This window comes from Castor canadensis, chromosome 2 (genome assembly GCF_047511655.1).
Source record: "Castor canadensis chromosome 2, mCasCan1.hap1v2, whole genome shotgun sequence".
NCBI lineage: Eukaryota > Metazoa > Chordata > Mammalia > Rodentia > Castoridae > Castor > Castor canadensis.
The window spans coordinates 84,157,788-84,185,164 of record NC_133387.1 but is presented as its reverse complement, the minus strand read 5'-3'; the positions used below and the strand labels follow the sequence as shown (position 1 = coordinate 84,185,164).

At 35.7% G+C, this 27,377-nt stretch overlaps 1 protein-coding gene and 1 non-coding gene across 8 annotated transcripts in view; one reads left to right on the top strand and one right to left on the bottom strand.

Annotated features, from left to right (window-relative positions):
- Pals2 (protein associated with LIN7 2, MAGUK p55 family member) overlaps nt 1-27,377 on the bottom strand; it is a 108,594-nt gene that overhangs the window by 7,921 nt on the left and 73,296 nt on the right. For 6 of the 7 annotated variants that reach the window (XM_074065159.1, XM_074065158.1, XM_074065162.1 and 3 more), the window contains exons 6-11: nt 20,211-20,342; nt 18,103-18,202; nt 17,728-17,796; nt 14,733-14,894; nt 3,506-3,708; nt 2,232-2,360 (exon numbers count right to left, since the gene is read on the bottom strand). In XM_074065159.1, the coding sequence (XP_073921260.1) occupies nt 2,232-2,360; nt 3,506-3,708; nt 14,733-14,894; nt 17,728-17,796; nt 18,103-18,202; nt 20,211-20,342 (795 nt within the window). The remainder of the gene's footprint in view (nt 1-2,231; nt 2,361-3,505; nt 3,709-14,732; nt 14,895-17,727; nt 17,797-18,102; nt 18,203-20,210; nt 20,343-27,377) is intronic. The other variant, XM_074065164.1, reaches the window with a different exon arrangement.
- LOC141420978 (U6 spliceosomal RNA) lies at nt 11,669-11,775 on the top strand. The gene has a single exon (XR_012445687.1). It is a non-coding gene; the product is annotated as a U6 spliceosomal RNA (small nuclear RNA).

The following is a 27,377-nucleotide window of genomic DNA, read 5'->3' as shown; positions in this document are numbered from 1 at the left end:
GAAGGAACAACAAATTTAGAATATAATTCCTTGCCACACTTAAATACTTAATACAAGCAAAGATCAAAACCTTGCTAAAATCATTACGTGAAAAGTGAACTGAGGGAGCTTTATAGATCAGGATGACAATGTCTGAACCTATTGTTTAACTATATCACAAGAAAGAGAGACAACCTGACATATGCCTCATGATGTAGTAAAACAACAAATAACTACTTACGAATTGTTCTTGCATGAACCAACCAACCAACTTGAATACGCACCTGATCAGGCCTCTCAATCTACCTGTCAGTTTACAGGAAATGTGGAGATAGAGGACAATGACACAGGATGGACAGAATGGAAAAAATACAGACTGAGGAACACTCTATAGGATAAATCATCCAATTTTTTTTAAACAAATAAATTACAATGTTGAAAGAGAGGACGGGGGCAGGCAGTGAAAAGTTATACATTAAGAGAGACTGAAAAGGGACATCGACTTTCAGCCAAGGTGGAGTAACAAGAACTAGACTAACACTGCACCTGACAACTAAAATACAGACAAAACATGTGAAACAATAGTTTGAAAGACTGTACACCGGGCAGTGAAAGACACAGATCACAAAAGATCCAAAACAAATGAAGCAAGCCCCGTGGCTCCTCCAGTTTGCTGCCTTGAAAGACTTTCCAGGGAAGGGAGAGCCCAGGAGGAACCTAAGGTGGCCAAGTTTGCAAGAGAGAAACCAGAGGTGAAAAACAGCACACAGAGATCTTCAGAGGTTTGCTGAGCACCAGTTGGTGCATGTGTTAACTACCCAAGCCCTATCTCCTGGAAAAACAAAAAGCAAACAAAATAACCCCAAAAGGTCTAGCAATATTAACATGGAGCCAGTAATACAGTACTTGCTCCCCCCAGAACAGAAAGCCTCATGATTTCCAGGCCATGTGAAAGAGTACCAAATGGGTCTTCCCCAATAGTGAGGAATAATGGACCCTGAAATGAGAACTGCTCAGGTCTTACACATCATAAATTTAAAAAGCAAGATCTGAAAAAGCAAACAATTTCCAAATAACCCAAACTCAGAATAAAACTCATAATGCCTGGCATCAAAAAAAAAAAAAAATTACCAGAACTGCAAAGAAGCAGGAAAGTGCGACCCATTAGAAAAATCATTCAATCAGAATTGACTCAAATGTTTGAATTAGTAGAGGATGGTATTAAATGCTTATAATAACTATATTTCATATATTTAGAAAGTTGCAAGTTGACAGAGAACTAAAAGGACTAATATTCCCTGAATTCAGGGCATATTATCAGCTATGTGAGAAGAGGTGGGCGTGGTTACAAAGGAGCAAGGGACAAGTATGAAGGTGGCAGACACATTATTTTGGTTAGGATGGTTTCATGAGTATAACTATATGTCCAAACTTATCAAACTGGACACTTTTAGACATGTACAGATAATTGTATGTCAATTATACCTCCATTAAACTGAAAAAACAAACAGATTTAGGAGACACTAAATAAATGCCGTGAGTTGTTCTTGTTCGGATACTGATTTGATCAAATCAACTACAAAAACTTGAAGTCAGGAGAAATCCAAATGCAGATCGAATATATAAGATACTGTTTAATCTGTGTATTAATTTAGTGTTATGATCATGTGTTTCAAAGTCCTTATCTTTTAGAGACAAACATAAAAGTATTATGGATGAGATCATATCAAAGGTGTGCTTCAAAATAATTCGAGGTGAGGAAGCAGGGATAGGTCTAACTGAAACAAGAACGGCCAGGTATTATTAAAGCTGAGAGGTTGGCACTTGAGGGTTCATTTTCCCCTTTTAAATATATCTTAAATTTTCCATATTATGAAAAAGAAGGGAGGGAGAAAGAGAAAACATGTAACAGAAACTAAACAACAGAATACCTAACTCTACCAGTAAAAAGTCATATGATTAACATGTTTGTTAACAGTTGTGGGGCTAAACTTCTTCAATAGCAAAATGAGAGGGATGGACTAATATTCATGTTTCTAGGACAAGAGAACTTTTGTTTTAGAATAAAAAATGATTTTCAAATAAAACCAATACTGTCCCAAATTCTCACTAGGTTCGAGTAAATTTTTATTCTGTAATACCTTGAAATATGATTAGCTAGAATTAAACATACTCAAGAGAAAAGGAAGAGGGAAAAAATGAGGGAAAAAATTAGGGAAAATAGAATCATTAACCTGAAGAGAAGTGCTTACTGTCAAAAGCTTGGTGGTGATCCCTGCGTCCACCACGGCCTTGTGCATGGCGCGTAATGTCTCCAGCTCCGGAGCAGCAATAAATACCACATAGGGCATGAACTCTGAGGTCCTCAACACCTTCAGTGCCTGTGCAGAAGCATAATTACTCACCAACTTATAGAATACTAGAACTTAAGGTATGCTTCCCTTTAGTGTAAATCAAAGTCTATCTGCTCTCTTCCCAAGGATTAAGGATATAATTTACTACCTGTCCCTATCCTTTTATTCCATATAGTACTTTCCTAAAACAGTGATTCATTTATTTCGTCATGAACTAAGTCTTCTGCCTCTTTGTTCTTCTTGAACAATGGAAAGTATAAAAGTGATCATTAAGAATAATATCAGTGCTGTTAATTATCGAATTCTGTTAATATTGAAAAAGTAAAAATAACTTCAGTGCAGATTAAGGAAACTATTATATATCCATACTACAAAATACTATGCGCCAACTATAAAGAACAAAAATAGCTCTATAGAAACTGACATGGGGACTGGTGGCACATGACCTCAAGTGGTAGGATGCCTACCTAGCAAGTGCAAGGCCCTGACTTCAACTCTCAGTAACGCGTGCGCACACACATACACACACAAAGAACCCCCCCCCAAAAAAAAAGCCTGACATGAAAAGATCTTCATGAACATTGTTTAATAAAAAAGATAATCTGTATGTAACTTCCCATTTATGTAAAAAGCAACAGACACACACACACACACACATGTATTTGTATTTAAGCTATACTAAAATGACTAGAAAGATACATACTACACTATTAATATTATCTCTGAGTAGGGAAGTGAGGTGATGCTGACTGTAGGAAGCAGGAAGGGGTAAGACAGACAGGGAACAACAACAATGAAATGCATGCTGTCTGTGTGTGTGTGTGTGTGTGTGTGCGCGCGCAGTCTTATTTGCATTTTAATTTTACATTTCCTAATCCATACATTCATGTGTTATGTGAGCAGGTGAACAAACACTAAACTTACACAGATGTAATCCCATGGTTTCTACTGCTTCCCAAGGCCTTGCTGGCTAATTGATGGGAAGCTTACTTAACTAGCTATGGATGCATAATGAGGCTCTCTGAGCACCCAAAGTTAAAAGGAACAGTGCTACCTTCCCTCCCTGTCAGAACAAACACTCCTACCTCCTACCTATCTATACAAACACAAGTAAAAACACCCTAGGGAATAAAACTTTAAAAATGGCTTTGGAACCCATGCAGCTCACTCACTTGTGGATTGACGTCTAAGATGCATGTCCTCCCAGTTTGGACGACCTCCAGAATAGAGTCCATCTTGGTTCCATATAGGTTCCCTTCATACTCTCCATGCTCCAAGTACTTTCCAGCTTTAATATCTGCTTCCATCTCTGACCGCGACACAAATTTATATGCCTGGCCATCTTTTTCATCTTCCCTTGGTTTCCGTGAAGTAACTAAATAGAATAACATTCAGAATTTGTATAAAAAGATTGCAGGGCATAAAAATAAGACTAAAATACACAGGGAAGCTTCATATTTTTCTATGCAGTGCAGAGGTTGGCAAACCAAGCCCTACAGCTAAATCTGACCTGCTTCCTATTTTTGTATAACACTTAATCTGGCCACAGCCATGGTCATTCATTTGTGCATTGTCCATGACCACTTTCCCATCAAACCACAGAGTAGTTGTGACAAAGACTCTATATCCTGAAAAGACTGAAATGTTTACTATGTGGCCCTTCGACAGCAAATGTATGCTGAACCCTGACTCAGAAAAAAATGTTTTAAGATTTATTCCCAAGCAAAATTTGTACAAAAAATGTGAGTTTTTAAAAGTCATTTTGAAACTCAAAGATGCATTTACCTAGAAGCACAGCCCTGAATTAAGTTCTTAAGTATGGTGAGTATTAGTAACTTTGAGGCCTCTTGCAAGGGAACATCTTTTCCAACTGACCATCAAAGAAAGTATTACGTTCTTTTTCCCACTTTAACATTTTCTAAATGACTACCTAAAAGATGAGCAAAGTCCACCTATTCTTAGTTGGCAATAACAATTTTCTGAAGTGAAGTTCCATCCATAAATTATTCTTTACCTTGCCTCAAGACCTAACCTTTCTTTTAGCTTCCTGCTTGCTGATACTCCCAAACGTTAAAATGTTCCATTTTGTACATCAGGTGTGGAGTTAGTCATGTCATTATTTAATAAAAATATGGCCTATTTGCCTCCTCTACCCTGCTCTGACATGTGCTTTCTGAATGAGAGTGAGTAGCCCAAGTCCAAATCCAGAAGGAGGGGATCCTTTTGTATATTTTACAGCTTTGAACACTTTCAGACATATAACTCCATTGTAATTTGGTCTGTGCTAGGAATGGACTATTTTCATCTTTCGAGCTGCTGCACAAGTGTATCTTCTGTCAACTTTGTTAACATTAGTTTTGAGGGAGATAATTTTTTTGTATGCTATTTTTCAAGTTTAGCCTTAAGATCTGAATCTTGGCTGGATCAGTTATTTTAAAAAGTGTCTTATTTCTATTAAGTAATTATAAGTACAGAATGTCTCACCAAATTATTAAGTACATGAAATTAAAATTAGAAAGTAGTCTAAATAAAAGGCCGACAGAGTTTTGACTATTGGTAATAAAAATAAGACACCATGAAAACTTTTGTTAAAGAAAAAAAGAACTTCAAACACAAGTTCAAAACTAGAGGTCTAATTCCTAATGAGACCATTATGTACAACAGGACTCCTTTTGTTACCTGTTATTTTCTGGCATAACTAACTTTAGGAATCTTCAAGATGTTATGATGGCTTTTCATATTCAAAATCATGTGACCTCTGTTCTAGAATTATTCACCAAAGGTAATATGATAAAATATCTAAAACAACTTTAAATTCCTCATACATTTTAGGGCTTGGCTCAATATCTGTGAACATGATTTTAAGAGTATTTTTTTTTTTTTTGGCAAAGCCCTACAATGAAACCATATATGGGAATGTGATGCTTAAAATAAATACAGATATTTTGTGTCACCTCCCAACATGCTGGAAAAAAACCTTATAAGATTCTTGGCAAGATGGTTACAAGTGATTTTTAACTACAGCTCCATTTTCTACTGAATATGCCAAAAAATCTACATTGTTTCATGCTTAAATTTCCTCCCATCTCTAGAACAGAGCAATTAGAACTGATTACAATTGACTTCTGATTCCTTAGAAGTGAATTTCTGTGATTGATTGGCAAAACCCCAAGTTTCAGGAGGAAAGAATAAGGAAACAATTTGTTAGCTAAGTTTAAGGTATCAATGTTAAAGAGAAAACAGGATTTATAAGGTAGCTTGCCCTCCTGGAATAACAATGCTCTTCTATTTTATTTTAAGATCATTTTATATTTTAAATATAAAACAAAGTCATTACACCACCATCAACATCACCTGACAGTGTGACAGCACAATAATATGTATCACAATATTTTGTATCAAAAACTAGGCAAGATCCAGGAATTCCACTCTTAAGCTTATACCCAATCAGTATGCCAAACAGACATCTGCACTCCCATGTTCATTACAGCTTTGTTAACAATAGCCAGGATATGGAAATAACTTGTGCCCACTAAAGGACAACTGAGCTGTTAAAAATGTGGTATATAAGAAGAATACCCTAAAAGAAACCAGGATATTCTTTCATTTGCAAAAGAATAGATGAAACTAGAGGGTATTTTTTAATGTTAATCCAGGCCCAAAGAGACAAATAGTATATAAACTGACTTTTAAGTGGAAGCTCAAGAAAGTCAGGCTCACGGCAGTGGAGAGCAAAACAGTGGTTACCAGAGGCTGGACTGGGCGAGGGCTGGCACTGAGTTACAGTGAGACAGGAGGAATAAGGTTCTAGTGTTTCATTATATTACGAGATAACTACAGTTAAAAATATTTATTTTAGAATAGCTTCAAGAGAGTATTTTAAATGTTCTCAACACATGAAATGATAAATATCTGAGGTGATGGATATGTTACCCTAAGTGAGCATGATATAATATATATACGTGTCTAAATTTACTGTAACCTATAAATACGTGTACGTATACGTATAATTATTAAAAGAACAATTAGGCAAACTTGTCCTACTTAATCGTATTTTTCTGTGCTGATTCTAAAACTCTAACAAAAAAGTGAGGTGAATGCCCTAAAGAAATACAGTAAATCACACCTATATTATGTAAAGAAGTGAGAATTAATGTATGGGTGAGTATACATTTTTCCTACATAAAATTTCAGATTCAGAATGATGGAAGGGATGAATTCAATTATGATATATTGTAAGAACTTTTGTAAATGACACAGTGTATCCCCAGTACAACAGTAATAATAAAAAAATTTCAGGTTGAAGCTTTACTCAAAATAAAAGGTCTAGGGCAGCCAGAAATGGAACATACCTATAATCCCAGCACTTGGGAGGCTAAGACAAAAAGACTGCTGTGTTCACAGCCAGTCCAGACTAAGTAGCAAGACCTTGTCTCTCAATACATACATACGTAAGGACTGTTCAAAGGTAAAATAACACATCTTTCTGGACATTAATTTGGCACAAGGAAACCAAGAAACTACAACATCTATATATACCCTATGATCTAACAATTTTACATATGACATTAATATATTTGCAGTTTATCATCACTTTATTTCCAACAAAAATGTACCCCTCTCCACCCATCAAGCCCACAGAAAAAGATGACAGCAGAAATGATTTTTAAAAGTTTAGTGCACTTACATGTTGGATATTAAGAAGCTATTAATTTTTTTCAGCTTTTTATGATAGCAAGCTATACATGTTACCATTTTAACCATTTTCAAGTGCGATCCAGTGGCATTTAGTACATTTTACACTGTTGTGCAATCATCATCACTATTCACCTCCAGAACTTTTAAAAATAGTTTTATTATAATTTTGAATTAGCATACATTAATACTAAGGGGACACTGATTGTGATAATTCCTTATATATGTACAGTATACTCTGAACAAGCTCACCCCCATCTCTAGAACCCCAAACTCTGTCTCCATGAAATAATTAACTCCCCATTATGCCTTGACCCAGCTACAGGTAAGGACTACTCCACTTTTTCTCTAGTTGACATCTTATAGGGGCCTCCTGCAAGTAGAATCACACAATATTTGTCTTTCTGTATCTGGCTTACTTCACTCAGAATATTTTCAAGGTTAATTTACACCAAGCATCAAAATTTTATCCTTTTTTTTAAGGTTGAATAATAATCTACTGTAGATATAGAACACATTCTGTCTATTTACTTATCCATCAGTGGTCATTTTTATTGTTTCTACTTTTGACAAACTCAATAATACTGCTATGAACACTAGTGTACAAATACTTATTTGGTCTCTAGTTTCCCATTCTTTTGGGTATATCCCTAGAAGCTAAATTGTTGGATTAGATGGAAAATCTGTGTTTAATTTTTTAAGGAATAGCTATGCGGTTCCTAGGTACACCAGTTTACATTTTACCAGTAATGCACAAAGGTTCCAATATTTCACCATCTTCATTAACACTGGCTATATTTTTAAATATAATTACATCACTGTGGTTTTGATTTGCACTTTCTTAATGATTAATGATGCTGAACAGCTTTTAATGTTCTTATTTGCCATTTATAGCTTTTGAAGAAATGTCTATTCAAGCCCTTTGCCCATTTCTGAATTGGGACTGTTGTTGTTGAGTTTTAAGATTAATGTTTACACAGACAGTTCGATGATGTAGGACAAAGCCCATGGTGCTTATTCATTCATTAAATATTTGCTGGTAGATAGCATGTCACTATAGACCCTAGTCTAGGGGCTGGGTCTACAGATGTGCAAGAGGCAAGTAAGTTCTCCGTTCTCATGGACATATTCTGCAACACAGACACAGGTAAGCAGTCAAACAACAAATAAGAATTTAAGTGTTGTGCTAGCCATACTAGAGAGGCTACTTTAAGTTGAATGGTCATGGAGGGCCTCTGAGGACATAACGACTTGAATAAAAAGCAACATCCGAGTATGCAAAAATCTGGGAGGCACAGTGTTCCAGGGAGCGGGCTTAACGAGAACAAAAAGGCATGAGTGATACGCTTAAGAGTCTGAAGAAAGACGAGTGAGCTGAAGTATGCAAATTTGATCGAACAATGTGATTTTAATTCTGCAATTACAAATTCCATAATTAGAAGATGTGAATGTTTTCTTCATGCATATAAACAGACTGCTCAATGGGACTTTAATTGCAGTCTCAGAATTTTATTTGATTCCCAAGTAGTTGCTAGACAACATCAACGATTTGTAGTCTCATTTTTCAGTTTATCAAAAACGGGTAAACTGGTCTGAGGGTCATCTACCTAACCGTCTCTATATTATGTATTTTTAAAAGAGTTTAAAGTAGTAAGTTGTAGGTTAAGGGGGAAATAAGTTATCTTCTTCTCCCCCTACAGTAAAAGTATCCTCCCAAAAGAATCCTGAAAGTCACCGGGCACAAGTGGCTCATGCCTGTAATCCTAACTACTCAAGAGGAGAGATCAGGAGGATTGCGTTTTGAAGCCAGCCCAGGCAAATAGTTCACAAGACCCTATTTCAAAAAACCCATCACAAAAAAGGGCTGGCTCAAGGTGAAGGCCCTGAGTTCAAACCCCAGTACTGGGGAAGAAAAAAAAAAAGAATTCTGAAGGTCCACGATGACATATCTTGGCAGTGGCGTGGCTTGTACTCCCACTATTTGGCAAAGACAATGATTTTCCTATAGGCTAATAAATGCATAATAGCAGACGTGAATTGTTCTGAAGGTACTCTGCACAGAAAGAGTAAAACTGAGGGGTGGGGAGAATACAGAGGGATACAGTCAGCCCTCTGCATCCATAGGTTCTGCATCTGTAGATTCAACTGATCAGGGATGGGAAATATGTAAGAGAAAAGAAAAAAACAAATGAAACAAAAAACCCACATCTATACTAATCATGTACAGACTTTTGTTTCTTGTTATTATTCCCAAAACAATTCAGTATGACAACTATTTATGTGGCAGTTACACTGTAGTTAAGAATTATAAATAATCAAGAGATGATTTAATGTATAGAGGTGGATGTACATGGATTACATGTAAATACTATAGGGCGTGAGCATGGTAGATTTTGGTATCTGCTCAGGGTGGTGTTCTGGAACCAGTAATGACTGTAGGAGGTATGGTTAGAAGCCTGGGGACAGTTGAAGATTAATAATACCATTGTCAGGGAAATACACACTGTGGAGGTCTCCATGGACTCTCCTAACAACATGCAAATTGGCCATACGAAAGAGACATTCAACACATGGAGAATGTCAGCAGGTGAGACTCCTTAGGACAGCACCTCTTCTCTTTCCCTGTTGGTACTGAGAAACCAAAAGCAGCAGAGCAGGATGTGAAGGGAGAATAACAAAATAAACTATCCTCTTCTAATGCAGGTCCTGCTGAGCTGCAGATCTGGAATGAGCTGTGAAGAAGGGATAAACTATGAACTGGATTCAAGACTAAAGTTTTGAACTAGCCTTTTTAAAAAAAAAAAAAAACCTAAAAGTGAATTTTATTTAACAAAATGATGCAATTATAACTGAAGGTGACTAGAAAGTTGTAGACTCTTCTAGGGAACAGAAGGGAAAGAAAGGCGGAAAGAAGATCTGATAGAACATTACTGGTTTGATAAAAATTGAGCTCTTTCCTGTTTGAGTTCAAAAATTCAACAAACCAGTTAGTTATAATACTGGCAGAAATAACTTAAAGTTTAAGAAGAGAAGAAGTTCTGGTAGACTGATAGTTGTTTCCCCAAATTTAGGGAAAAATTTTTTATTATTGACAGATGCTAAAACATCACTGAGTGAAAGTTTGTTGAGAACAGTTACATAGATTCACAGTATCTTTGAACAGATTATCAATGACAAATGGAAGAAAAGTGACCTTTTACATTGGAGAAACCTACCAGATACCATAATTAATAGTCAACATTAATATTATCACTAATGGGACAAACTGACAAGATGTAGCTCCTGATGCAATGTTTGGAGAAGGATAAGACATAGTTTGTCTTTTCAATAATGTATCACCTAAATACATTCCTAATTATGAAGAAACAATCAAGTAAATTCATACTGAGGGACAATTACCTTACCAGTAACTATATTAAATGGACAAAGACTAATTAAAAGGTACAGACTGGCATAAGGGATTGAAAAATAACACCACTATCCAACTATACACTGTTTACAAAAGACACTTTTTGGGGGATGGTAGTGGAATTTGAACTCAGGGCCTCATTCCTTCTAGGCAAGCACTCTACCACTTGGAACCAGGCCCCCAGCCAAAAGACACTTTTTATTTAAAGACACAAATAATAGGTTGAAAGATATGCCATACAAACGGTAATCCAAAGACAGCTGTATATTCACATCAGACAAAACAGCCTTTAAGACAAAAAAAAAAGTTATTGGAAACAAAGAACATTTTATAATGATAAAAAGCCAACTCCTCAAGAAGATAAAACATTTACAAACAAGTATGCACCTAACAACAGAATCTCAAAATACATGTAGAAAACCTGACAGAATTGAAAGGCAAAATGACAGCTGAAGCTCTTAATAACACACATTTAATGATAGAGAGAACTAGTCAGAAGATCATAAAGAAAAAAAGAAGACTTGAACAACATTATAAACCAACCAGACACAGCAGAGGAACATCACTGAACAAAGGAAAATACAGGACTGATTCACCCCACTCAAGAACCTTGAAGAGACTTGGGCCTTTGAGCAAGAAACTAAAATTGAGGGGGATTTACTATGCATATGGAGTAAATCAATCTATATTTCTTCCCCTACTTTATCTTAAATAGAAATATCTCAGCAGGAGTATTATCTGGAAATTCTTCAATTCTTCTCTGGGGAAATCTGACAGCTCCAAAATAAAGTATCTTCTAGGAACATTTTGGGCTTTTCCAGTTAAACAACTGGCTCCTTGCTCATCTCCTAAAACAAAGCCATTTGTTAAGTCTCATACACAGGCTTCTTTTTTTTTGTCTTTTTGGATTGAAGTATTTCACTTGTTAATTTCCAGTTCTATCCATTTTCCAGCAAAATAATTTCACTCTTCTTATTGGCTGAGTAGATCCACATATACCACATTTTCTTTATTCATTAACATTTTACTTTTACGTCAGATGTACAACCTAGGATCAGTACATATAAGAGAAAAATTCTCCAGAAAAATATGCCATGAACAGAAAAGAAATAACCCAGAGAAAATAGAGAAGTTAGTCTATACAAATATCTTAAGAGTAAGTACTGTATTTAGTACTCTTAAAGATACAGAAGAGATAGTGTTTACAACAACAGAAGAAGGAAAAAAAAGAGTGCTCACTTCGGCAGCACATATACTAAAATTGGAATGACACAGAGAAGATTAGCATGGCCCCTGCGCAAGAATGACATGCAAATTTGTGAAGAGTTCCATATTTAAAAAAAAAAGAAAGGAAAAAAAAAAGAGATAATGCAGGGGTGGGAGGAGATAAAAAAACAGAAAATAACTATAAAATGAAAAGTATGATTACTATAACAAATCCACTGCTAGAGATAAAGAAGTCATGATAATCTTTCAAAGAATAAACTAAGAAAAAATAAAAGTATAAACAATGTGATGAGAGAGAAAGAGAGAGGGAGAGGAGAGATCGGGAGAGAGACACTGACAAGAGAATCCAGGATGTTCAACATCCTAGCTGATGGGTTGGTTAGAAAAGTGAACAGGGAAAACAGGGCGAAATTATCCATAAACAATGAGAAAATTGCCCAGAACTAAAGGACACAAATCTTGAAATTGATGTGCCCACTAACCATTACCATGATATATGAAAAGAAAGACCACCCAGGTATGTTATTAAACTGTAGAGTACTTTAAAAATAGTAAAATAAGCTGGGTGTTGGTGGCTCACATCTGTAATCCTAGCTACTTAGGAGGCAGAGATCAGAAGGACTGTAGTTTGAAGCCAGCCCCAGGGGAACTAGCTTGTGAGACCCCATCTTGAAAATACCCATCACAAAAAAAGGGCTGGTAGAGTGGCTCAAGTGATAAGAGTGCCTTCCTAGCAAGTGTGAGGCCCTGAGTTCAAACCCCAGTGCTGCCAAAAAAATAAATAAATTTTAAAAAGTAAAATAAGAGAAAGGAATCTGGATATCAGTGAAAGAGAAATCTGGTCTGACATGTAAGAATTAGAAGGGCATTGAACTTTCAACAGAATTATATTCGAAAGTAACATAATTGAGTTTTACAATCCAGCATTTCTGTTCTCAGCTAAGTAGTCAACCAAGTCAAGAGGGCAGAAGATATACTCTTAAAAGACAAAGATGCAGAAATTACATCCCATACACCATTTCTTGTGAAGTTACAAGAGTATGAGCCCCAGCAAAACAAGGAAATAAACCAAGTAAGAAAAAAAGAGAATCATACATGTCTACGCGGGCTGGGCTTGGTGGTTCAGGTAATCACAGTTATTTGGGAGGTGGAGATCAAGAGGATCTCAGTTCAAGGCCAGCTCAGGCAAAAAAAGTTAGTGAGACCCCCATCTCAATAAACAAGTGGTGGTTTGTGCCTGTAATCCGAGCTTCATGGGAAGTATAGGTAGGAGGATCAAGGTTGGTCTCAGGCAAAAATGAGAAATCCTACCTGAAAAATAACTGAAGCAATAAAAGGGCTAGGAGCATGGCTCAAGTGGTACTGTACCTACCTAGCAAATGCAAAGCCAATGAACAAAAAAGTTTTCACCTAAAACAACAACAAAGAGAAATACAGCTTGGCACAAAGCACGGGGTCCTCATTGGGACAGGAAGACTGAAGGTTCTGAGACAGACACAACTCATTGGGTAAGGAAGTCTGGCTGAAAAAACAGCAACAACAAAGAATAACAACATCCGTGCACAAAAAATCAGGTGAAGAGTGGAAGAAAAAAATGAATGCTAGTGATTGCTGGGTAGTGGGAGGGAGAAAACTGCTCAAGAAAATAAAATTGAATCAACTGAAAACAGAGCTGTCTTTGTACTGGAAGGATAGGAAGTCAATGGATAAAGCAGGACATAGTAGAATACACACACACTATTAAAAATATGGAAAATTACCAAAAGAAATAGTAAAAGGAATGAAAAGTAAATTTATCTGGTAAGTGGGCCAGAGGTGGGGTAGAGGACAGGTTACTTTTTCCATTCCATGTCTCAAAGAACTACTGGTTAATATATTATATACATATTAATTTGATAAAAATAAAAATGTTATTTTACAATTGAAGCTTTAAAATATTCTGGTCACAGTGAAACTTTGTTCTGTTAACTATTTAAACTAGGATTTGTCTAAATTTAGAGAATTCAAAACCTTGTCCTAAAGGGGCTATGACGAGGTTACTCCCATAACTTCTATGAGGTTTAGGAATGATTACCTACTGACAATTCAATCTCAAAACATACTGGACAAAAAACTGAAATTTATTTAGAAGAGATAAGGTGGCCTTCAGCTAAATCGACACAAAACAGCCTAAAGGTATTAATATCCTAAAGGGATACTGCAGTACGAAGCTGGTCAACGGTTAGAGCATAGAAAAGGGACCTATGAAAGCAGCATTGGCTTGTCCCCTGCTTAGGCGTGGGGGGGGGAGGGGTAGTGCTTCTAAGTTCCCACAGCAAAGGTTCGTGCATCTCCAAAATGGAGACAAATACACAGTACTCATTATGATGCTAGTAATACCATCCAACTCTCCTTCTAATTCTATTCTCATCAAGTATATTTCTGGCATATTACTTAACTTTCTACATAAATATGCAAAAATAAGGAAAAATGCAAAGATCACAAAGGGAGTGCTTGATTACTTTACTGATATTTCTCATCCGTATTATTTCATTTTATACATCAATCTGTGATCTTAATGAATGCTATCTGATGTGGAGGACAAATTGCTCTTGATGTGCTATCAACCCTGCAGGATTGAAAGCTACAAGCCAGACAACATCAATGCACAAAGTTCTTCCACACTGAGTGTATGTCTGAGTAGGCTTTCCTCTTTTCTTTACACTATAATGAGTCAACACAGAACTTTCCAGGCAGATATTAGCTGTATAAGAAAACATTAAATGAATGCAATTTGCCACGGCTCTTAAAACACTTGCATTTAACTGTAAAGGTCTTAGATCAAATAGTCTGGAGAGGCAATTGCTACTAGGCAGCAGCACTGCAGCAGTATTTCAAGACTGCTGTAGAATTACTGAGTTGTTCAGTATTGTCTACTTGTTCACCTTCACTAGCATAATCAAAATCTATCTACTTATAATAAAAATTTAATAAATTTATTTAAAATAATAATTAAGAATAGTAGTAATTCCTCCTTCCATGTGCTCATCCTCTTTCCTGCCAACAAATAGAAGACACAAAAAACTTACATGGCACTGTAGTCCCAAATCTAGTGGGATTCAACACTATGAACCTGTTTTTCAAACTTCTTCTGCCCACACCTTGAGCTCCTATTAATACTAATGTTTTTCTCTGGAAAGGGGGCATCTTGGCTACTTCCTCATATATCTGGATTTCATGCCGATCAAATTCTAAATGTGAAAGGAAATAGGAAAGCATTACACTCAGTTATCTCTCATATATATGAAAAAAATCTGCTCTTCTGTCCAATAGTTTTGTTGTCTTAATAAATAAACATCACTTGAATTATATACATGGAACACTATCCAGTTTATTTGGTAAGGCACAACAAATTATTTTATATCTTGATTTAAGCATCCATTCTCATGTATTTGCCTTTAAATTTTTATCTAAGGAAGAAAAATTCCCGCTTTATCCTTATTTATCAAATAGTCCACATTTTAAAGGTCTTATTATCAATTTGTCAGTAGAAGTAATTGTTTTAAAATAAGTAAATTACAGATAAGATTATACAGTTTACACCAAATAGCACACATTGGGTATGGAGGACAGGAATGTACCCAACGCAGCTGCTAAAGTGGCATAGGCTGACCATGCCCTTCCAATGACACGAATGAGAACGTGCTGCATAAAATGTGTACAGACAAAACATACTGACATTTAAATATCACAATTTTGAAATTTACCTATAAAATGTTAGATCCGACTAAACACATCCCTAAATTATAAATCATAGTCAGTGGGAAAATTACAAATTTTTTGTTTTTCGAAAAAGTCTTATATGAGTAACAAAGCCAAAGTGAATCTGAAATATTGTTTTATCTATTATTGCCAGAATTCTCAATCTATAATAACAATTTTCTCTTAGATTATGATTTCAACAACAACTCTTTCTTCGCACAGTTTCTCCATAGTAGATTACACCATCCTATTCTTTTCTATATGATTTCCTTTAACAGGTGCATATATTATCATGAATATGGTAGTTTCTACATTTATTTTCTTTTAAAAAATCTTTTATTAGGATATATTCATTATATGGGGGGGATTCATAGTGACAATTCTGATTAGATTTATATTATATATATTAATTACATTGCCCCCATCGTCTCTCCCCCTCCCCACCCCACTTAAAGCAACTGCAAGAGGTTTCCTAGTTCTGTTTCATATAGGTATATGAAGTCCATCTACCATATACCCTCACCTTAATCTCCTTCATTCACTAGACCATACCCCCCTACACACTGCACCTATTTTACAGTCCTGATTTTCGTTATTAATATTTAAGTTGATGTTCAAAGGGGTGTCTCAATGTGTGCCCACTGTGGGTGTGCTTTACTTTGGTCTGTTCAACCCCTTCCATTACTCTCCCTTAACCCTTTACCTCCCACCCCCAACTCCCCATTTTTCAATAGCTTTCAGTACACATCCTTATATCCTCTACCTTCACATCTTATGTTATATGATATTACTAATGCTCTATCATTCTCTTTTCCTGTCCCTCTTTCCCCAAATTCCATAGAGTAGTTCTACTGTTACAAACATGTTCTACATCCGAGTTTGTATATGACCATGCTTGTTTTTGTGTATGTTTATCTTTGGATCTATCTTCCACATATGAGAGAAAACATGCAGCTGTTGTGTTTCTGGTCCTGGCTTACTTCACTTAACATGATGTCCTCCAGTTGCATCCATTTACCTTCAAACCACATGTCATTTTTCTTCATGGTTGAGTAATACTCTATTGTGTATATATACAATTGCTTGATCCATTCATCAGTTGTAGGGCATCTGGGTTGTTTCCAAAGCTTGGTTATTGTGAATAGTACTATGATGAACATCAGTGTACAGGTGTCTCTGCTGTATTCTGTCTTACGTTCCTTTGGGCAGATGTTCAGGAGCGGTATCACTGGATCATACGCCAGTTCTATCTCTCTTTTTTTTGCAGTCTCTATACTGCCTTCCATAGTGGTTGTACTAGTCTGCATTCTCACAAGCAGTATATAAGGGCTCCTGTATTGCCACATACTCACCAGCGTTTATTGCTGTTATTACCCTTGACTATGGCCTCTCTAACTGGGGTGAGATGAAATCTAAGTGTTGTTTTGAACTGCATCTCTTTTATAACCAGGGAAGTTGAACACTTCTTCAGGTATTTACTAACCATTTGTACCTCTTCCTTTGAGAATTCCCTGTTTAATTCATGTGCCCATTTCTTCATTGGTGTGTTGATTCTTTGGGGGCTGAGTTTTTTGAGTTCCCTGTAGATTCTGGATATTAGTTCCTTATTGGATGAATAGCTGGAAAAGATTTTCTCCCATTCTGTGCCTTGTCTCTTGAGTCTGGTGACTGTTTCCTTTACTGTGCAGAGGCTCTTTAGTGTGATGCAGTCCTATCTACATTTATTTTCCTCCTCCTCCCTTTTTTTTTTGAGACAGGGTTGCCTCCAACTCTGATCCTTAGCCTCCCAAATGGTGAGATTACAAGTGTACACTACCATATATGGCTTTCTTCCTTTGTAAATAAGAAAGATATACCCAAGCTGGAGTGTGTGTGTATTTTTGTTTGTTTTAGTGCTAGGGATAGAACTCAGGGCCTTGTACATGCTAGATAAGTATTCTACCAATGAGCTACATCCTGGATCCTTGGTCTGGGGATTTTTAATTTTTTTAAAAACCCTTTTCTAGCTTTATTATATAACTGACAAATATGAAAGGTTTGTTTGGTCCAGTGCTATTTCCCAAAAGTCTCACGGACAATGATATGGGAGAATAGTCACCCTTCATTATAACTCTTTTAAATATCTTCATAAAGGCACTCTGTCCTTTAGAAATGGCACATAAAGTACTATTTCAAAATTCCCTCAACGAACAGGTTCAATACCTACTGCATCTGCATTAATATAAGTTATAATCATGTCATTTTTGTTGTAAACGGTACTTACATAATAAAGCACACTCTTAAAGCTAGTTAAACTTCTTTAAAAAAGTATTAAAAACTTACCCGCATTTCTGGTTGTGAGATACATCATCTTTTTCTTCTTTTTGCTACTTATGGTCCCACAGAATGGTCCTGAAGGATGACAAGACAAATACAACTTAAATGGTATGTCACAATATGATAAAGCTGCCATGTTTTATGAGGGCAGGACAATTATCTTTCCAGGGACCAGAGGTGAGTTAGGCCACTGTGTTTTGATACTCTACCAGTAGGTGGCAGAAAGGGATCAAAAAGATGACTTTTGAGAAAACAATAAAGCAGATAGGAGGGACTAATTCTAGATATATTTTAAAGAAATTCATTTGCATATTTATACAAAAGAGGCAGAGAAAGGTGAGTACTGGGTTTGCTTGTTACTTATTGTGTGGAGTTCGTCACCTGAACTGTCCCAGTCTCTTCTAACAAACGCCTTTCTCTTCTCTTCCAGGAACTGGCTTGGAATGAGACCAGCGCTTCCTCCCTCTTTCACATGGCTAGCCTAGAATCAAATTAATGAGTTGTATATCTCAGTAACCAAAATTAGGAGACCATAGTCTAGTAAGTAGAACAAGCAGTGATTACTTAAAAAGAAAATCACATTTGCTTTTACAAACAATCTTTAGATTTACATCAATGGCACTGTCAGTTAAGGTACTTAAAACACTTCCATAGTGAGAAACCAGTTGGTACCTAAAGTTCTTTATCCATGTCATCTGGTAGGGAAGTTTTGAAACCAAAATACAAAGGTATAAGGGCTCCTTAAATCAGTGCAATTTTTTAATTTATAATACCAAGTTAGTCAAAGAAGGGAAAGAAATGCATGAAATTCTATAGTAAGATGTGTTAAGAGGACATTTCATCTAGTACCTTTTAATGAGCTATTTAACTATCAACCTTAATCCTACTATGTTGACTTTCTTAAGGTCAAATCAATGAAAAGGAGACAATATTTTGGGAATATACAATGTAGAATTTTCTCTCTCATGCACTCTTTTTTGTTTGCTTGAGACAATATCTTGCTATATAGCACAAATTGCTCTTGAATTTGAGATTCTCCTGCCTCCACTTTTCAAGTGCTAGGATTACAGATGTGCTACTCCGCCTGGTTTAGAGTGTAGACTTTAATTCATGCTAAGAGGAATCTGTTCATCCTGAGAGGTAGTAAATTTAAAGTAGATAAAATTTCATCTAATGTCAAAAAAACTTTTTAAGTTAAAATAAGTGATACTTTTAAATAGCAGTTGGAGAAATAGATTGCTAGTGGCTTATCTCACAAAGTTAGTGTCTTTATTCCTCTAACTGGCATAGAAAATGGTATTGGTTTTAGCAATTCTGAACATTAAAATTAAAGTAATAGACTCAAAATGAAGGAAGAGACTGAGATAATGCTGACAGGATAAGAACAGAAAACTGAGAGATGACATTTGTAGAAAATGAAAGAAAGAGGGGAAAGTGGGAAAAAAAATAAAGGAAACAGCCACAGAACATATATTTTTAAAATGAACATTCTAAGAAACCTCTAAAATCATGGATTCTTTTTAATTTTCTTAGCTTTCTGCCCATTTATGCATAATACTGTCTTATACAAAATACTGCACTTACACATAATACGGTCTTCAATTCAGGGCACACTAGTGAGACGGTTCTCATTCTGTAAATCATTCAAATCCCTTAGAAGTCAGTTTAACTCATTAGAGCTGACGTGAGCTACCAGCACCTCAGTGAATTTCAGAGTTCGGTGCTGGGTCCTAGGCCCATCCTTCCCTCTTAACCTTGCTCTCTAATGAGACTACTCGTCGCGCTGATAATTTAAAAGATTCCCGACTTCCTTATTTATCAGTTTCTCCAATTCTAAATAGTGTGGTTTTTAGCTCATATAAGCAATTACAAAAACAGACTTATTACTGCTTTCAGTAATAAGTGGTATTAGGGGAAAGGAAAAAGAACAGTATCACACAGATGATAATATACATTTCTTCCCACATATACAGATTTTAATCCAAGACCAAACAAAACTGACAGAGTTAACCTTCATTTATCAATACCTGGGAAGAAGAGGGCAAACAGATTTAAGACCTTAAGAAATTATGTTTTACTTGCCATGAATGTACACAGAGACAGAAAAGACAAAGACTACTGTATCCATGGTAACAGACGCTTAGTTGAAACAAACCAAAACCAAATACAAGGGATGATTCCAAGTGACTTCTTCTTGCCCAACAGCATATTTGAATGGGATCAACCATGTGTAGGAACCAATTAGTCTAATCACTAAACCAATGGGACAGTACCATAGGTGGGTTATTTCTGCATTTATTAACAGCTACTCACAAATTCCCTCTCAATTTGGTCTTCTGTCCACAAAATTAGTAGCCATGAAGCAGAAGCTGTTCATGCAGGAAAAATCATTGGAACAAATGCTACTACCTTCGTCCTGCATATTCAGATACTGGCCAGATCTAAGATTAAAAATAGAAAAGCAGTTCACTTTTGAGAAGCATACTAACCTGCCACCAATTTGGATCTTCTCTGTTTACAATCTGAAGAATTTCTCCTTTGGAAAACTTCAGTCCTGCTTCTTTGCAGGGAATCAGGTTATCATTGTATGGATTATAATCAAAATGACACTTCACAAATACCTAAAACACACAGCACAATGAAAAATACTACAGATGTGTCATATGCCACTGGATTTTTTTTTTTTGGTGGTACTTGGGGTTGAACTCAGGGCCTCATGCTTGCTAGGCAGGCACTCTTAACACTTGAAAAATGGCCAGTGCAGCCATTTTTGCATGGTTATTTTTTGAGATAGGGTCTTGCTTTATGCCAGGCCAGCCTGGACCACAACCTTCCTATTTGTGCTTCTGGCATAGGTTGCATGCCACTGTGCCTAGTCATTGGTTGAGATGGGTGGGGGTGGGGGGGCCCAGATCATTTTTCCCAGGCTGGTCTGGAACCTCCATCCTCCCAATCTCTGCCTCTCAAGAAGCTGAGATTATAGGTGAGAGCCACTGAACCCTGCATACTGAATTTTAAAAATCTCTTTCAAATCACTATTTCATACTTTCAGATAATGAACTGTCTCTCACAAATAACAATCAAGTTATTAGGATATTAATAGAATGTCATCAGAAAAAAATATAAACCTTAATGCTAAATTAAAATTTCATTTGTATAACTTCTAATCTTAAATCATAGAGTCTAACAATAATTTCACTCCATCAATTCTTCTACTTCCCCCCAATCTTTTCACTTAACTTTCCAACCAACTGCATAATTTTTAATGTAAGTAAATGCTACTTTCCAGTTAGCATCCTGAGATAACATATGCAGGTAATATAAACTATGTATTTCAGATGCCTTAGGACTGACTTTGTGAAGATGCCATGAAAGTTCATGCTGAAGTCAGACTTGAAATGTATTTGGTAACCTTAAAAAAATTTAAAAACTCAACTTTTACCCCTAGCAGTATTTTTTAATCAGACAGACTTACACTGGGCAAAACAAGCAAAAAATATATTGAAATCATTGTACTCTCATTTATATGATCACTTAAATTTAAATAATCAGCATTAAATTAGTTAAGACAAATATTAAAAAGCCTTTCAAATATTTTTCAATTTAACATCAACTTTTTCTTTTTTTTGGTAGTACAGGGTTTGAATTCAGGGCTTTGGTTTGCTAGGCAGGCACTCTACCACTGAGTCACACCTCAATCCCCATAAAGTCATTTAAATATACACATGTCTCTTAAATTTGTTTTACTAATAAAAGTATATCAGTTACCAATGCTACTTAGGATCTCTAGTATTTGCAATGTTTTGCTTATTCACTTTAATTTGAATTCTAATTAAATTAAGCACTATCAATATTTAATGGCAAATTTAGATCAACTACTCTCTTAAAATTTACTTGTTTCACCTTCATAGAAATTATAATTTTATCTTTTAAAGCATAGCCTTAGCATAAATCAGCATCAGCAGGTAAAACTTAATAAGCAGGAAAAGCACACAATTAAGTCAAAATAACTTTGTTATTTTTCTGTTTGTTTATCATACTCCTATAACTACAACCAAACCAGATATCTAAATAGTACAAGTAAATACATTATATTATTAGTGCATTAAAAAAAAGCAAAACTGATAGGTACACACTAAAATCATTTAAAAGTAACAATCTGGGGGCATGTGAAAATATTTTAGTTATTTAGATAGAAATCATTGAGAATATTTCTCAATAACTTCAAAAAGGCTAAAAAACAATGCTTAAAAGTCAGTAAGCCAGTAAGTTTTTTTGTAGATATATAATTTAGAAGCATCTGAACAGCAAGCATACAAACTATATTAAGACTGCTAAAATGTGACAGTGGCTAATGTGGCAATGCATGCAGCTCACATGTTTTGGCAACGAGAAAAACCCAAAACAACTGCATTCAATCAAGGTAAATTTAGTTGACTGGCAACACAAAAACAAGTAAGAGAGTACTCTGGAATCGGGACATCATACCTGATGGATGCGTGCTGGATGCCGCTCCATATTGGCCCAACTCTAAAAATATATTTTCCAATTGCATAAATAAAGCCAGACTTTTAATGTATACTAAACTAGTAACATACAAACTACTCGTCCATTTCATTACTTCACTCATTTTGTAAAGCAACCACCTCCCTGATTAACTGTCCATAGGTTACAACATCTTACAAATTATAAATGAGAGAAGCAAAACTTAGAGCCATTTAGGATGAGCTAGGAAAAGAGATTAATATGAAAAGTTTAGAAAAATACCTGAATACTCCGACTTCTGAAGAAAGGGGCCTGACTGAAGAACCATGTCTGCCACCTACCCATGATGTTTTTATCATTCTTATGTGTGGAACAGAATATATTTTGTAACCATAAAGTTCCAAATTTCATCCAAATTTCAAATACTAATTCCCAGGCTCCCAGTAAGTTGTTCTGGAAATGCCATTATTTATGGCATACAATCTATAGCTCTCAAATGTAAGAGTTCTAGAAGGAAAAAATTAGTTTTTCATTTACAAAATAACTTTTGGCAGTCATTACCCTCATGCTCAAAAACTTAAGAATTTACTTGGTTTTACTTTGGCAAAATTTGTCTGGAAAATCAATTGACCTAATCTTTGACCTAGGAATTTTGTAACTAACTTTAAAATCATTAAAGCATTGACTAGATTTAGTATCATTATATTCTTAAAGTGTTCCACTAATAGGCTATATATGTTAACTGGGAATTATTAAGGGGTTACTAAACACTACCTACTAAAATAGGTATTTCAATTTCATAGTCTTCTTATTAAAAGTAAAAACTGACAAACAAAGTAGATAGGACAGAAAAAAAGAAGTAGATGTTCAACCTCGCTCAGTAGAAATAAAAATTAAAACTTATTGGGAAAACATTTTCTTCTTATTTGATTAGCAGAAAGCCAGATATTTGATATATTCTGTAGATAGGACTGTGGGCTAATAGCATTTTCCTAACAGGCCTGTGGAGAATGTTTCAACCTCTTGGGAGGATAATTTGGCAACTGCTACCAAGATTACAAATACATAAACCCCCTGACCTAGCAATCCTCTTCTGGGAATGGAATCAACAGTTTTATTACTGAGATACATGTAAAGTAAAATGTACAAAACTATTAACTACTGAATTATTTGCAATAGAAAGATTAGAAGCAACCTGTTGAACAGTGAATTGCTCATATAACTAATGCTAAGGTCTATAAAATTCTATATAGCTATATACTGTAAAACACCGTGAAAAATACAAGTGTGTATATATAGCAGCAGCACTAAGTATCAATAAGGAAATTTTTTTTTTCTTTCCCTTGTTTTTGGAGTACTTGGTACTGGGGTTTGAACACAAGGTTTTCATGCTTGCTAGAAAGGTGCTCTACCACTTGATACATTCTGCCAGTCCAGTAAGGAAAAAATTTTAAAATAATTGGCTTAAAGAGAAAGAAAAAAAAATACATGGCTAAATGGGGAAAAAAAGGTTCAAAATCACATGTATACTATGCAAACTTTTCATAAAAATGGAGCTGGAAAGGGACTAAGAAGATGTAATTTTATGTGCTTGCATATGAATAAAAAAAACACTGGAAAGGTAAACTAATAGCATAATTTCTACAGGGCAGTGAGGACCAGGTCGGCAGGAAATATCTAAAAACCTGGACAAAAGATATAAAACAATGCATCAAAGACCAGGCAAGGAAGACAGTGATCCCTAAGAGATGGGAACAAAAAAGACAAACTGCACAACTGCCCTGGCTGACTGCACACAGAAAGTCCCGGGTTGCAACTGAGGAAAGGAAGAACTTGAAGGAACCTGGTGGTCTCCAAGCAGAGGAGAGGAACTGGGAGACCTGGGAGATCAAGGTAGCAGCAGAGTATCAGGAGGAAAGCTGCAGAGAGGGCTTGAGAACCACTGGGACTCCCTCTGGTCTTCAGCGGCACAGGATCAGTGATACGAGGAAATTACCGGCAGCTCTTTCCCCAGGATGGAAAAGAATCACTGTTGACAGCATTACTGTCAACAGTGTCGCGAGGTCATACAGGGACAAGAACAATTTCTCCTCTCACCAGTCTGAATGGAAAAGACCTCATAACTCCTGGGAAGAGTCCTTAGAAGGATTATGTCCCAGGCTTCTCCTGCTCTGGTTGTACCTATCAAAGATTAAGGAGCAAGATCTCAAAGGATTAAACTACCAAGTAAACTAACTGCATCCTAGGGAAATGCTTAAGGGTATTTCTTTCTTTCTTTTTCTTTTTTTTTTTTTGTATACAAAGTAGGATTTATTAGAGAGAAAGAAAGGGCTACAGCTACAGTAGTACAGCAAAACCTGGAAAATGGTAGCTCCTAGGATATTTCTAATAAAAAAAAAAATCTAACACCCAACCAGGCATGGCGGTATACAATTGCAATCCCAGCATTTATGAAGCTGAGGTAGGAGAAGCTTGAGTTTGAGGCCAGCATGGGCTACATAGTGAAACCTATCTCCAAAAATAGAAAAAAAACAAAAACAAACTCAAATTGACATTAAAGAAACAAAACCAAAATGTCTGAGATGAAAACAAACCAGCAAAGAAAAAAAAAAAATCAGGTGTGATTAACAGGAGATTGCAGAAGAAAGATCAGTAAACTTTTTATTGTTTACTTTTGGGGTTTTATTTATTTATTTTCTGAGACAGGATCTTATCATGTAGCCTGGGCTGACTTCAAACTCACTATGTAGTCCGACACTGGTCTTGAACTTGAAAGCCTCCTGAGTGCTGGGATTATAGACAGGGATGTAAAACCATACCTGGCTAAAGATTAGTAAACTTAAAGATCCACTATAGTGATAGAAACTATCCAACATGGAAAACAGAGAAAAAAACCTAAGAAACATACAGAGTATCAGTGAACTATAGGGCAAGTTCAAGGAGCCTAATATATATGTAAATAGTTACCAAAGGTTAGAAAGTAGAGAGAGGAAAAAATCTCTAAAGAAACTAGTCAAAAATTTTCCAAACCTGAGGAAAGAAAGTCTTTTTAAAGAAACAGAGATACAAAGAAGGAAAAATGGGATATTTACGCAAAAAAAAGGAAACAGAAAAACCAAAACATCAATTTTGATCCTTTCCACACATCTCTTACAAAAATTAACAAAGTGGATCACAGATCTAGATGTACCATAAAACTTCTTGAAAATATAGAAAATCCTTATCATATAAAGATTTCTTAACAAAAAACAAAAGTATGATTTATAAAAGAAAAAACCGATAAATCAGACTTCACCAAAATTAACAACTTCTGCTTTTTGAGTGACTAACACTGATAAGAAAAGGAAAATGGACAAGTCAGAAAGTGGAGGAAAATCTCTGCAGATCACAGTGCTGATGATACATCCAGAATATGTAAAGCATGCTTAAAACTAAGAAGACAACTCAATGTAAAAATGGACAAGAGATCTGAAGATAGTTAATCAAAGCAGACATAAGCATAACAAGCACATGGAAATATACTCAGTATTATTATCCACCACCAGGAAATGAACATCCCAAAGAGATACTACTGCACACCTATTTTCATGGCTAAAAGTAAAAAGACCGGTGATGACCAATACAGCGACCACGTGCAGTAACTGAAACTCTTATGCAATGCAAACTAGCATGATCACTTTTGAAAAAAGTTTGGTCATTTCTTTAAAATTTCAACATATACCCACCACACCTGGCCCAATCATTCAACTCCTAGGTTGAACTTACCCAACAGACTTACATGTAAATGTTCACAGATACTTTATTTGTAATAGCTGCAAACTGGTCACAACAAAAATGTTCACTAGCAGTTAACAGATAAACTATGAAACAGGCAATGCAATGACAACAAATCAATAAAAAGGCATGGATTATCAATGCACATAACGACATGATGAAACCTGGAAAATTTATGCTGACTGAAAGAAGCTAAATCAAAAAACAATTTTTTAAGTACATGTATAATTCACTTACATAAAAATATGGAAAATGTACCTGACAAAAAGCAGAGTAGTAGTGGCTTGGAGTCTCAGAGGAGAGGCAGAGAGAATAGGGCAGAAGGTGACAAATGGACACAAAGAACCTTCTGGGGTGACATTATCCCGATTATGTTAATGGCTTCACAGTTCCATATGAACATCCACATGTATCAAACTGTACACTACTCATATAAACTTTTAGATCAAGAATTTCTTTTTTTGGCAGCACTGGGGCTTGAACTCAGGGCCTTAAGGCATGCTTGCTAGACAGGCACTCTACCACCTGAGCCAAACCCCAACCCCAGCAGGAAATTCTTTATCTGAAGATTTTAGTGTATGCACTTGGCCTACTTGTTAAACAGAGATTATGTAGTCATACACACATTGTGAGATCAGCAAAGAGACCAGAATATATGTTTGGCTAAAAAAAGCTGTTATGAACACTCCTATTCGGTTAATATCTATCTGGGACCACAAATTTAAGTTTCAGTTGGTGAAATAACATTTTTTTTAAGAGAAATCCATTATTAGCCTGTGCTGCTAAAATGATACTAATCATTAATTCTTAAATTATAGCACACTTAAACCACTACTCTATAGCAGGGCTTTATTTATTTATTTATTTAATATTAAAAACAACCGTGGGCTTGCCACTCAAAACAAAGGCTAGAAATTTGTGTGGTCTTCCCGCCCTCACACCATTCCATACCATCATCCTAGCTTCCTCAACCAAGGTAACCCTTATCCTGAATCTTGTGTTCACAAATTCCTTACTTTTCATTCTGGATATATATTTAAGTGCATCTGTGTCTACTCTTTAAAAGTATGTATTAACTTATTTTAAATTAGAAAACAGTATCATACCAATATGCATGTACTCTCTTAGGATTTGCATGCTTGCTGATATGTTTAGAGTTAGAATTAACTCAAGGAATTTACCACATCTTAGAATACACAAACACTCAACTCTAAGAGTCTCACTAAACTTTTTTTCTCCCTAATGTAGTTATGCCAATTTACACTCCATCAGCAATCAGATTCACATCTATAAATTTTGCAAATGGTATAGAAAGGCATCTCACAGTATGGTTTTTTTAAAACAATATCTTTATATAGTCACTGCCCAAGTGTCTGTTTTTACTTGCTTTTGTATAT